At 49.2% G+C, this 12,072-nt stretch overlaps 1 protein-coding gene across 1 annotated transcript in view; it reads left to right on the top strand.

Moving 5' to 3' along the window:
• ACAP3 (ArfGAP with coiled-coil, ankyrin repeat and PH domains 3) overlaps positions 1-12,072 on the top strand; it is a gene marked incomplete at its 5' end in the record, with an annotated part of 92,806 nt that overhangs the window by 60,273 nt on the left and 20,461 nt on the right. Inside the window, 6 exons of the mRNA XM_082493356.1 lie at positions 659-717; positions 3,796-3,979; positions 7,883-7,927; positions 8,381-8,476; positions 8,820-8,894; positions 10,238-10,249. Coding sequence (XP_082349482.1) covers positions 659-717; positions 3,796-3,979; positions 7,883-7,927; positions 8,381-8,476; positions 8,820-8,894; positions 10,238-10,249 — 471 coding nt within the window. The remainder of the gene's footprint in view (positions 1-658; positions 718-3,795; positions 3,980-7,882; positions 7,928-8,380; positions 8,477-8,819; positions 8,895-10,237; positions 10,250-12,072) is intronic.

Below are 12,072 nucleotides of genomic sequence, written 5' to 3'. Positions count from 1 at the left end.
GGGCTGCAGGAGAACATCTCTTAAAGGAAGATGGCAAGGGCTGGAGATGAGATGGGCAGAGGGTGTAGAGTAATAGGCTTGGGACCATTTGGTTTTTGTTGTTGGTTTTTTTTTTTTCTTTTTTTTTGTGAGGGACAGGCAGGAGAGTAAAACTTGTAGGAACTAAGCCTGTATACCATATGCTTGGACCTCTCACCCATGTTCATCAGTGCGTGGCTGGTGATGATGTACCTTCAGCGATTGTTCTGTCTCCTTCCCAAAGTGGTGTAGTGTTGAGGGGACAGTGCCCTCCTCTGGCAAAAGGAGAAAATCGAGGCTTGGGAGAGTTCAAAATGGGGACTATGAAGGTAAATGCTCTTACAAACACCCCCCTTATGAAAGTCTGCTGGTGGCATAGGTCTCTTTGGGATGTTTGGAGCCCTGACAGAGGCTGCGGAACACGCAGTGCAGCAATTCTGCTCTTGTAAGGGAGTGCTGCAGCTACAGAAAAAGATTATCCATTATGACAGCCATCAAGTAGAGGACAGCACTAAGCCCTGGAGTAACGCTGAGTCCCTCACACTGAAGCTCCTGGAGACCATTCATGGATTTTTCTGACTCCTCAATGTTTCCATGTTGCACAAATATTTGATACACTTTTTCCTCTCTTTTCTTTCAGATCCTGTTTGACCAGGCTCAGAGGTCAGTCCGGCAGCAGCTGCACAATTTTGTGAAAGAGTGAGTACTTAGGTTATTAGTTGGGTTCTCAGTTTCTTGAACTTCCATTGCACCTGTCCTGTGTGCACTGGAAACGGGACCTCGACCTCTGCACAGCTACTGAAGCTTGGAGCAGAAGAGACGATGAAGGGCAGAGGAAAGGATCTGGTTTGTGCGACGGCTGTTGCTGTCGTCTTGCCACGCTGCCATTTGGTTGCTCTGTTGTCAGCCAGGTGTCTTCATCCCGGTCCCAGCTCATAGTTAAAGCTGCACGTGAGGCATCAGAGCATCATCCCAAAGTCTGGAGAAGTTTGTCTGCAGAGCCCATCTTTGCTGCTTCTCACTGATCCTCTATGTCAAACACACCCCAGAGCTGAGGTCCCCGCAGAGCAGTGCCAGCTCTACACCTTACGTTACCTTACGTTCGATGCAGAGTTTCCGTAATGGTTTTAACCAGTGCATGCTTACAGGAGGGAGGAACTCTGCTGCCAAATGACTTGGGGGTCCCGCAGGATCACTGTTTTCTTCACTCCCCACACAACATGCTTAGTCCCTCAAAACTACAGCAGCCCCGCTCTTTGGCAGTAACGTGAGCGTGCCACTGGAAGGTGACAAACAGGAGGACCCTTCTTCCTGTGGAGGGAGCTGCTAATCATCACTGTGCCTTCAGCTTGGAGCTTGACCACGAGTTCGGAGTTCTCTGCTAATGGAAAACAAGTTCACAGTGCCCTGGTGTGAGCGATGCAGAATATTGCACGTTAAGGATGTCAACTTGCACGTGGCAGGCCTGAGGTGCAGCAGAACTGGGCCCGGGGAGTTACCGGGCTGGGGACGGCGTGTGTGGTGGCTCGGGGCTCTCGGCAGGCTGTCCCTGCCGTTGCTCCACTAACCTTTCCCCGGGGCAGTACCTGGCGCAGCGCGGTGTCCCGGGGATCCCACCGCAGCTGAATATAGGTCAGAGAGGCAACTGGGGCCTTTCGGCTAAGCAGGAGCTGGTTGCCATGGGAACTGGTAATTGACTGTGAATCCCTCAGCAGCTGTGTGGTTTGATGGAGGGAGGGGGTCCCTAGCTGACCAACCCCTCCTCTTCCTCATCCCCATCTTCTTGCCTGGCACTCACCCTACCCCCGCGCGCTCTCTAATCGTTTCTCTGATGAGCTCAGATTTAATCTGCTTAAGCCTGGCAGAGGGAAGGGGGAATTTCACCTTCCCTTTGGGTCCATCATCCTTTCAGCATCTTTGCAACTTATTCTTTTTTCCAGTTGTACTGCTCGAGCTCTGCGCTTGCAGGCCCTGGTGCTTTGATCTTTGCATGGCTCCTGCCCTTGGTTGGAAAATAATGTCTGTACTTGGGACCATTTTGAATAATCCACCCAGGGCCATTCTGCAACTCCCTGGCTGAGGATGGGAACAAAGGAACAATGGGAACCGTGCCCTTGCCTGGTGATTCATACGTACCTGGGAGGGCGATATTTACGCTCTAACCTGCCCTCCCTGTCCCCAAGCCCTGGAGGTCTCTTGCCTGCTTCACTTCCGTGGTACGCACAGGAGAGGTCCGCTTGCCCGGCCCATGCTGCTGGTAGCCAGATGCTCTTTGACTGCCTGAGCGTGTTACCAAGCCACAGACCACGCCGAGTAGGAGGGTTTTATTAGCCAAGCCTTGAGGTTGCAGTCACACTGCTGCAGCCTGGCTTAGAGCTAGCTGAGAAGTTCCAGCAGTATCGTGTGCCTCCCAGCTCCCGCTCCCTTCCCCTGGCGATACGCTCGGATGAGGAAGCCATTCTCTCCAATGCTGGATCAAAAGCTATGTAAAATCCCCACAGCCCTTTGCTGCGAGTGAGCCAAAAAATGCAAAAAGTGACCCCACTCTTTTCCTGTGAATGGAGCTCGACGGCCATGTGACTCGGCAGCGTTGAGGGCAACGCAAAGAAGCAACAACCGCCAGAACAGTAATCTAATCACCTCTACTTTAATTTATCCTTACTGTACCTGCCCGTGGTAGACTCCCTTGGCCAGAGGCTGATCCATACGTAACTATGTGCAACTTCAAACAGTTTGCCACAGGGCAGAGGTCGGCATTTACTGTTTGTCATGTTCAACTGAGGGTCTTCGCCTTCCCTAGGGCAAAGAATAAGTGGATGCTACTTATTTACTAGCAGTTTTTAACTATTTTAAGTTACAACAATTTATAATTGAGGTAAACAGAGCTCCCCTGGACGGAAAATAAGTGTTTGTGATACAGCTGCTGTAAATCAGCGTTGCTGCTTTCAAGTTCTGAGGAACCAGGGCCACTTGTAAGAGCTGATCTTCAGGAATGGCTATCCTCAGTTCTTTGTGGTCATGCAACTCAAATCCGGCCTGAATGGTACTTGCTATTTAATTAAAAAACAGCCAAACAAACTCAAAACGCCCTGCCTGTTGCTATGCCTTTATAGCCTCGCCCCTGCAAAGCAGACCCCTGATCCCATGTGAGGTCTCTAGGTGTAAATAAAACTTTGAAAGTTCATAGTGTGGAATGTATATTTCTGAATGCAAATGTTAATAAATGTGCTTATTATAAAAGAGGGAAAGAATAGTCAAATGTCTGGATTTTACAGTCAGACAAGACAGAACGAGCTAGAGGCGCACACAAACAGCCTGGTTGCTCTAGTTGAATGCCCTGTCCTGAATTTGAAAAGTAGCTGGTTTTACTCTCTTCACAAAGTGAAATATGAAGCGAGTGTTTTCACAGGTAGGTTCTGAAATGTTCTGCTCACCACTTATTGTGGACTGTCTTTAGGGCTGGGTGCTATCTGCCCTGGCTTTCTGGATGCTGATCGTGGAGAATTTCCTTAAGGCTTTGAAGGCAGTGTGTAAGGTCTGATATCTTTCCTTGCCAACTGTCTCTAAAGAAAGACCGCCTGGAGGTAATCTGGAGTCAGTCTGGCTGGACATGGTAGAAGCTTGGTGGGGTGGCTTAGGATCCCAGTGGCATCTGGTGCAGGATCTCTGATGATCGTAGCAGACCTGGTTGCACCTCTTCCTGCTCTGCTGGTATCAGCAATATTCTGACTGCTTTGTAATGATGATTCTCACCATGTCATCTTCTTTGGGTTCCAGTGACGTCCGGAAGTTCAAGGAAACCAAGAAGCAGTTTGACAAGGTGCGAGAGGACATGGAGATTTCGCTGGTGAAGAACGCCCAGGCACCTCGGCACAAGCCCCATGAAGTGGAGGAGGCAACAGGCACCTTGACCATAACCAGAAAGTGTTTCCGACATCTGGCCCTAGACTACGTGTTGCAGGTTGGTGTCTCTGCTCCCAGCTCTGACTGGATTTCCCAGTGCAGAACAAGACATCACAGGCAAATTCCTAAACAACCTACTGCAGGGAATGAAGAAGTTGAGGGATGAGAGAGAGCAAGTAAGGTCTTACCACTGGGTTCAAAAGGGTACTGGATTACTAATCCATTGGACACTTTGCCCTCTGCCCCCTGAGGCAGGGAGTCCTAAGGACTGCTGTGTGATGGAGCATGAAACCACCAAGGTTTGCTCTAGTTCCAGGCACTGGCGTAGTTGTACCACTGTGAACCCATGTGTGGCTTAGCAAAGCCCTGTGCTGCAGTAGGTGCCAGGGTCCTTTGAGCTGCCTTTTGGCACAATCCAGCCTGTCTACGTGAAAGAGCAGGCTGTGCTGGGACGAGAGGACCTTCACTGGTGGGGGCTGTGGGTTCTGTAGCTGATCGTCTTCTTGAAATAGTCACAGGATGTTGGTATAGGTGGTGTGAGAGAGGGGAGGCTCTTCCCCAAATCCTTAGCTGCTTTGATCTTTATAAGTCTCCAGAGAGTCTGGCAAAACAGCGGCATGAAACTACTGAAAGTGAGGGACCCAACACAACACTGTCAAGTGTTCTCTGTAAGTCATTGTCTGCTCCTATGTGTAGAACGTGTCCTTAAGGGCGGATGTCTGGATCTGTGTGCACATGTACACGTCCATGTGTGCGTACTTGTGTTCATGCCTGAAACTCTAGACGGATGTGTGTACATGCAAAAACATGCATCTGGATGGCTGTATGTGTGTACATATATGTATGTGCACAGTGTGTACCTGTGTATGTTGTGAAAATGGAAATTCCAGTTGAATATAAGGCAAGAGAGTTTTCAAAGTTATGCAGCACTGGAACAGGGGCCCAAAGAGATTCACAGTCAACGCGACCAGGCTCTGAGCAACTTCATCTCACTTTGAAGTCAGTCTAGCTTTGCCCAGGCAGTTGGATAGATAACTTCTGGAGGTCCCTTCCAACCTGTATTATGCTGTGAGTCTGTGTGGGAACGTGCACTTACCTGTGTCTGCTCCTTTGCATGGCACTGACGTGACTCTTCATGTCTGTGACATGTTCTCCTTCCTAAAAATGCTACAGTGTGCCTGAGAAGGGAAATCTTAATCATTTTTTCAGTAAGAGAAATAAAACACACTGCCTTAGACTTGAATTTCTCTTCCCAGTGGGAGATTTCCTGCAGGAACACTCACTGCACCCAGAATGGTCAAGGATTTTTCTTTGAATCATTCATAAGCTTCATGTCAGGTCTGTCCTTTCAGCAGTGGGTATATTAAGCAGACAGATTCAGTGTTAATATTGATCCGTGCGTGTCCCCACTAGCTGTCACTCCCGCAGCACCGAACCAAGACCATCTGCCAACACGTTCTGTCTGACCATGAGGTAGTCTCTGTCGCGTGCTCGGGCAGCTGCGGATAGAAAGGCAATGCTTTCCCCTTAAAGTATAAATCACGCATGTTGTTGGTCCTCCTTTAGGATTGCTATTTTTTGCATCTAAGATTTAGATACGAATGCAACTGTATTTGCGTTCACAAATGGTCACGCTGTAGTAAGCTCCCTCCATTTCTCCCACTGACGAAGAAGAGGAGCTCCTTTAATGTGCTGATCCAATATTGGGGGAGGATTCCCTGTTGGTCCACTGCAAGGTACCAGTCTGAATCCATCAGTTTAGACATGCATAGACATGAACTTGCCCAAGCATACTTTGGTATTTAAGTAAGGATATAGTGAGGAGAGTTATAATTTTATTCTTTTATATCTGAAAGGAGATCTCTTCCTGATCCTGAATGTCCACACAACTGAAGCGCACCCCCTCATAATGAATTAAAACTATATCCTAATTGCAGTAAATTAAGCTCTCCCACCACAAATCCCAACTAAGATACCTGGGAAAAGGGACAACTTGGCTCACAGCAAAAATCAAGTCCCAGAATTTGCCATGGCAGAATCAGCTATGGAGGGCGCTGTATTGGCAGAGAAGTCCCAGTTGGTCCTTGTGCAAATACTAGATGCAGAAAACCTTCCAACCAGCATCCTCCGTTTCCTCTCCAGCCTCCAGAGAGACAGACCCTGTTTTGTGGATCTGTTGCACCTTTCACATCTCTGAAGCCCCCAACGTAGGAAAGACATGGACCTATTGGAGTGGGTCCAGAGGAGGGCCACGAAGGTGATCTGAGGGCTGGAGCACCTCTGCTTCTGGAGAAGGCTCTGGGAAGACCTTAGACCCCCTTCCAGTACCTAAAGGGGCTCCAGGAGAGCTGGGGAAGGACTTTTTACAAGGGCATGTAGTGATAGGATGAGGGGGTATGGCTTCAAACTGGAAGAGGGGAGATTTAGGTTAGATATTAGGAAGAAATTCTTTCCTGCGCGGGTGATGAGCCCCTGGCGCAGGTTGCCCCGAGAAGCTGTGGAAGCTGCATCCCTGGAGGTGTTCAAGGCCAGGTTGGACGGGGCTGGGAGCAACCTGGGCTGGGGGGGAGGTCCCTTCCAACCTAAACCATTCTGTGATTCACATCTAGGAGGCTGGGGGACATCCTTGAACTACTTTGTCTCCCCTCCTGTGTTGCTGGAGCTGATGACCAGATTGCCTAGCGCAGAATCAGGATGCCGGTGGTGGTGGCGGCTGCCGCCGCACAGACCTCTTCCGAGCAGGACTGTGATGGGCACCAGCAAGCTGCCCTTTGGTAACTTTTACCTAATTTTAGGTTCAGTTACTGCCAGCATAGTGCTTCTAAACAAACTGATGCTGCATTTATAAATGAGTTGTTAACGCACTGGAACCGATTGTCTCTCGTGGTAACACATTATTCATGACCCCGACAGCTGAAGCCCCGATGAAACCTTCTGCTACATTTGACAGGTTCTTCAGTGCTAATTGCCGCTCTTGTAAGACTTCTCAGTGTAGCTCATGGGGTCTGTGGGCAAGCTATTACCTAAGGACGTGCTATTCTTTTTCTGCTTTTGAAATTATATTCTCCTGCGTCAGTTCTCAGCTTCTTGCATTTATTTTTTTTTATTATTTTTAAATCTCAAGGATATTTTTTTGCTTCCAGATCCTTGGCCCAGTATCAGAAATGTACTGGGTCTCACAGTTTGCCTTTGTTCCCAGTTAAAGGAGATTTGCAATACTTTAATCTTTGTTTCCAAGAGACATTGGTGGTTGTAGTCTCACTGGTACAGTGATAAATATTAGAAATGGATACGACCTTTCTGGTTCTTCCTACATAGCACATAGTCCTGAGTTATCCCAGTCTTCCTGTTCTTCCTTTCAGGGTAAAGATTGCTGTTGACTCCAAAACATGCTGTTACTGTGCGATGGTGTGGAGTAGGGGTTAGCGCTCATTTTCCCAGTGGTGTAGGACAAAATTGGAGAGAGAGAGAGAGAATCAGGGCATAGCTCCTTGCTGCACTGTGCCCAAGGTTTTACAGTAGGGATTTTAGGTGGGACTTTCCTGATCGAAGGTGCAGGCAGTGAACTGTGAGGTGTCAAAGATGAGCTTCTACTACACTACACTGATACCCCGCTAAGAGAAATCAAAGCAATGACCTGATAGATTAAACATCTCCTTCGTGTGATGCCAGATTGCACTCTGGGGTCGCTGTTTGTTGTCAGCCTGTGCGCAGACATACACCTAGCGGTGACCTTAATCGGTATCAGACCAGGTCAGAAAATGCTTCTATGCTGTTTCCCTTTTTATTCCACGTGGAACTCGCCAGAACTGACTTTTCAGAAACTAATATTCTGGAACCGTCCTTGAATAGTTTGTGGTTTGCTGCTGGGGATACTGCAGCAAGTTGTTCGTACTTGGATCTCCATGCCAAGCTGCTTAATGCTGCTGACGCTGAGGCTCTTCTCTTGGTTCCTTCACAGATCAACGTCCTGCAGGCCAAGAAGAAGTTTGAAATACTGGATGCGGTAAGGGCGCTCTCTGTTTTGTGTGGCTGCTCTCAGTGACTCAATGAAAGGCAGCCCTCTCCATTTCAGGTTGCATGGGTCGACATACCGACTCCTCGGTCTGCCCTGGAGATACTGTCTGGGACTGCTCTGGGGGCTGCAGGTATGCGAACAAGAGGGGGAGAATGAAGGACCAGCAAGATACTCCACAGACCAGAACTGGAGGGGACTTTCAGGGGTGAAGGACACTGCTTTTACAGCTTTGTGCTCACAACAGGAGTTACCTGACAGTGTGGAAGGATTTGTGAGGGGAAGACAGGAGAAGAGGGAGAGGCATCTCCTGTACAGATTGCTTTGGGAAGGGAAAGGGTTAGACATTGAAGAGACTTATTTGTGGGTAATAAGGGATACGGACTCTTCACACTCGCTTTGTCCCAGAACATGTTCTCATCTTGCTATCGTTTCCCTCCCCAGATGCTGTCCTTCATGCATGCCCAGTACACCTTCTTCCAGCAGGGCTACAGTCTTCTCCATGAACTGGATCCCTACATGAAGAAACTAGCCACAGAGGTGAGGGGACAGGGAATGTGGTTGACTCAATCTGCCTGTTCTTACCCGTTCACCCTGAAAGGACGTCCTCTTTCCTATTCAGCTACCGTACTTGGTAATCAGGGAGTGGTCAGAGCATCGTGGTTGTTGGATGCTGGATTAGTCATGCCGCGCTGCGGGGTGACAGCCAAGAGCTACGGGTACTTTCAGTGCACACCCAAACACAGCCCTTTCCCCCCTCTTTGGGGACTTACGATGTTAAGCAGAGCTGGTGTGATCCCAGAGCAGCGAAGCAGAGATGGGACAGTGGCTCATAAACTTCTTTCCTGACTTTTATACCTGGTGTTCTCCTCTCTGCCTTTAGCTGGACCAGCTGGTGATTGATTCCGCAGTGGAGAAGAGGGAGATGGAGCACAAGCACGCGCTGATACAGCAGAGGGTGAGTCCTGGGGCTGCAGCTTGGCGCAAGCAACGCTCGTCTCCATCGGAGCGGTTGTCTGGATCACACAGTGGCAACTGCCATCTGATGAGGGGCTTTGCTGGGTTAGTCCTTCGCAGCCTGGAGCAGTAGCGGCAGAAGTTGTTGAGATGAAGGTCATAACCTTGTGGATGCTGGGAGGTCCAGCTAGTAGGTAAGCCTGATCAAATGCAGGGCCTTCAGCTGCTGGCACATCCGAGTACACGAGGGAGAGGGACACAGCGAGGACCCCCCCCATGGTTGGGGCACCTGCGTTTTCTTCCCGGGTCTGCCGCTGAGCTGCTCTGCCTCTGAGCAAGCCTTCCTTCTGTGCTTTGTCTCCCTCTTTGCTACTGAGGAGGTGGGAAGATTTAAAGGTTCATGTTGCGTAAATGGCTCTGAGACAGAGGAGGGGATGTAGTTGTTTGTAATTGCCTGTGAAAACAGCTTGACTGCCTAGCAGAGCTGCTTCTGGGGAGACGTTAGAGCGCTTTTCTCCCATCCTTTTCTTTTACTTCTTTTCTCCCCCAGTCTCGCATCCTTCCCCTGCCTGAGCAAGCTAGCTTTTGGCTGGCAAGCCCTATGATCTCCAGCTACTGCAGTATTAGCACGTCCCTTCTGACACTCGTCCCGGCCTCTCGCTGCTGTGCCCCATGGTGAGGCAGCAGCGTGGCAGCACGTCCGAGTGCTCAGCCCAACCAGATGGCCAGAGTCCCTGTTAAATCATCCAGCAGACGAATGAGTGGGTGCACTTCTTTGGTACCCACAGACAGGACTCGCTGCAGAGCCTTTTCTTCAGTCACAGGGAGCTCCCGCTGTCCTGAAGTGATGTTAATGGGTCGTGTGGGAGAGAGGGCAGGACTCTGCGTGGCCCTTGAGAGAGGAGTGTGCTGCAGTGAGTTTCTTTCATGCAAATCTGCTCCAAACTGCAGTTTGGATGATTCTTGCCGTCTCTGTGACATGAGACGGCTACGGCCTTGAGCAGCATAACTTTGGGGAGGTCCATGGGGACTCAAGAAATAGAGCTGCCATGGCTGAGCAAGCTGCTGGTTTCATCTAAGCTATGGCAACCCACGATGTGCGTGTGCTCTCACCTGCTGTAACTGGGAGTAACCACCATGAACTGGCAAGATAATAGGATTTATTATCAAACCAACCTGAGCCTTCAGTGGGGAGGCAACTTTGGTTAACGTGGGCTCTGATTTTCCAGACCATTCATCTGGGAATGATTCCAAATCTGAGGCTTGTAGAAACATCAACTAATGATTTTATTTTTTCTTTTCTTTTCATTCTCCTCTTCATGGATTGCTGACCTGCCCCTGCAGACCCTCCTGCAGGTGAGTACCCACGTGGATTTCTTTCTTCTGGTATCTTCATTGCTCAGAATTAGCACTTTGCTGCTCTGGATATTTACAAAATCCTGCCTTTGAAAGCAAAGCAAGGGAACGGTGCCACAGCGTTAGTGCTGTAACCTGAACACTGGAGGCGTAATTTTAAAGCCCAGTTTCAAGTGAGTTTGATTTCATAGAATCATCGAATGGTTTAGGTTGGAAAGGTCCTTGAAGATCATCGAGTTCCAACCCCCCTGCTATAGGCAGGGACACCTCCCACCAGCCCAGGTTGCCCAAGGCCGCGTCCAGCCTGACCTTGAGCACCTGAGGATTTCATCCTCAAAGTTGTTTTCAGTCCTTTGCTAAAATAAGATTTCTGTTCCCTCTGCTCTGTATGGTGGTCGGTCTTGACTCGGAGTCCATTATTGCAGTGGCAATACTGGTCCTCACTGCAGGTTTGGTGCTTGAGAGCCTTTGAAGGCCACGGGTGTGGTGGGAGGGGAATTGGCTGCACAGGCTCATAACAGAGGGCGTTGGTGGACTTTCAACACACGCTCTCACGCTCTGTGGGCACAGTGAGAGGGGATTTCGGAGAGCCCTGGGAAATAGCTGTTCATCAACCAAGCCCTGAGTCGGAGTCACTAAGGAGACCAGATCTGGCAGGCACTTGTGTGGATCAATACTTCTCAACAGCAGGAATCTAAGTGGCTCTTTTTTTCTTTCTAATGCTTGCTCTCAAAAATGTCATAACCCATGAAATGGAAACGTAACCAGATTTGAAAGCTAATGACAGGCATTCCCTGTGAATCGGCCTGTGCATATGCTCCCTCTGGTTAAGTGTTCCGAGGGAGGGGTAAATCCATTTGTGAACTCTCAGTTCCCCTGGGAATCTGCTGGAGTGATGACTTCATTCGAGGGAGCATGGAAAATCTCTCCAGCGCAGTGCATTTCACTTAAATCTCTTTACGTGGCTTTGCTGACTGGACTAGCAGGGGATGAAGCAGAGGTCAAGTTCCAAGAGGGAAAACGAGCAATTACTCTTCATCAGAATACATATGCATAGAGCTGTGGCTCTCTCTTATGTGTGCATAAGCTTGTGAGAGAGCTGAACATCCCTACTGCAAGTTAGGATTTAAAGCTTCCTGCTTAGAAATGTTACGAGACTGTTTTTCAGCTACTCTGAGTCAGAGATGCTCCTCCCTTTGCGCTGGAGTATGGCACCGCGCATCTGGTGAGCATCTCGCCATCTCCGCGGGGAGCACAGCGTGTATTTGAATATACGTCTTCATGCTGAGCCCGGAATGCCCTCTGGTCTCTTGACAAATCTGGAGATTTAGTTGTGCTTAATTAGAGAGGAGTGGCAGAAATATCCTTTTTTTTTTTTTTGCCTCCACACAGTGTCTTCCCAAACAGCCCGCTAAGGCGTGACAGAAAGGGAGGGAATCCAGTTTAGATAATTCGTTTTGAAGGGTTCTTGGGGTGGGGGAGCTGTGCAGATTCTGCAGGCAGGGAACTGGGTTGTCCCTGGGGCACGGGGGGCAGCCTTCTAAGAGTTCATAAGGAAGCGGTCTCTGACATTTTGTTCCATTACTATTTTAATTAAAATAAATGTGGTAGGAGAGAAAAACTCAGCACAAATCTTGACTACTTTGTTTGATACTGGAATCGAGGTGCCTTTTTCCTATGCCACCCTTTCCTCATCTTCCCTCACGGAATATCTGCCACCTTTGGGGCAGATTCCTAAGGCAGCTGTCGTTTCAGGCTCTCATTTTAACTGGTGCCCTCTCTGCCTTCCCAGCTTCCAAACCTTAAAGAGATCCGTTTGCAGC

The sequence above is a fragment of the Vanellus vanellus genome, assembly GCF_965231255.1.
Source record: "Vanellus vanellus genome assembly, chromosome: 20".
In the NCBI taxonomy this organism is placed as follows: Eukaryota; Metazoa; Chordata; class Aves; order Charadriiformes; family Charadriidae; genus Vanellus; species Vanellus vanellus.
This window is presented reverse-complemented; position numbering and strand designations above follow the sequence as displayed.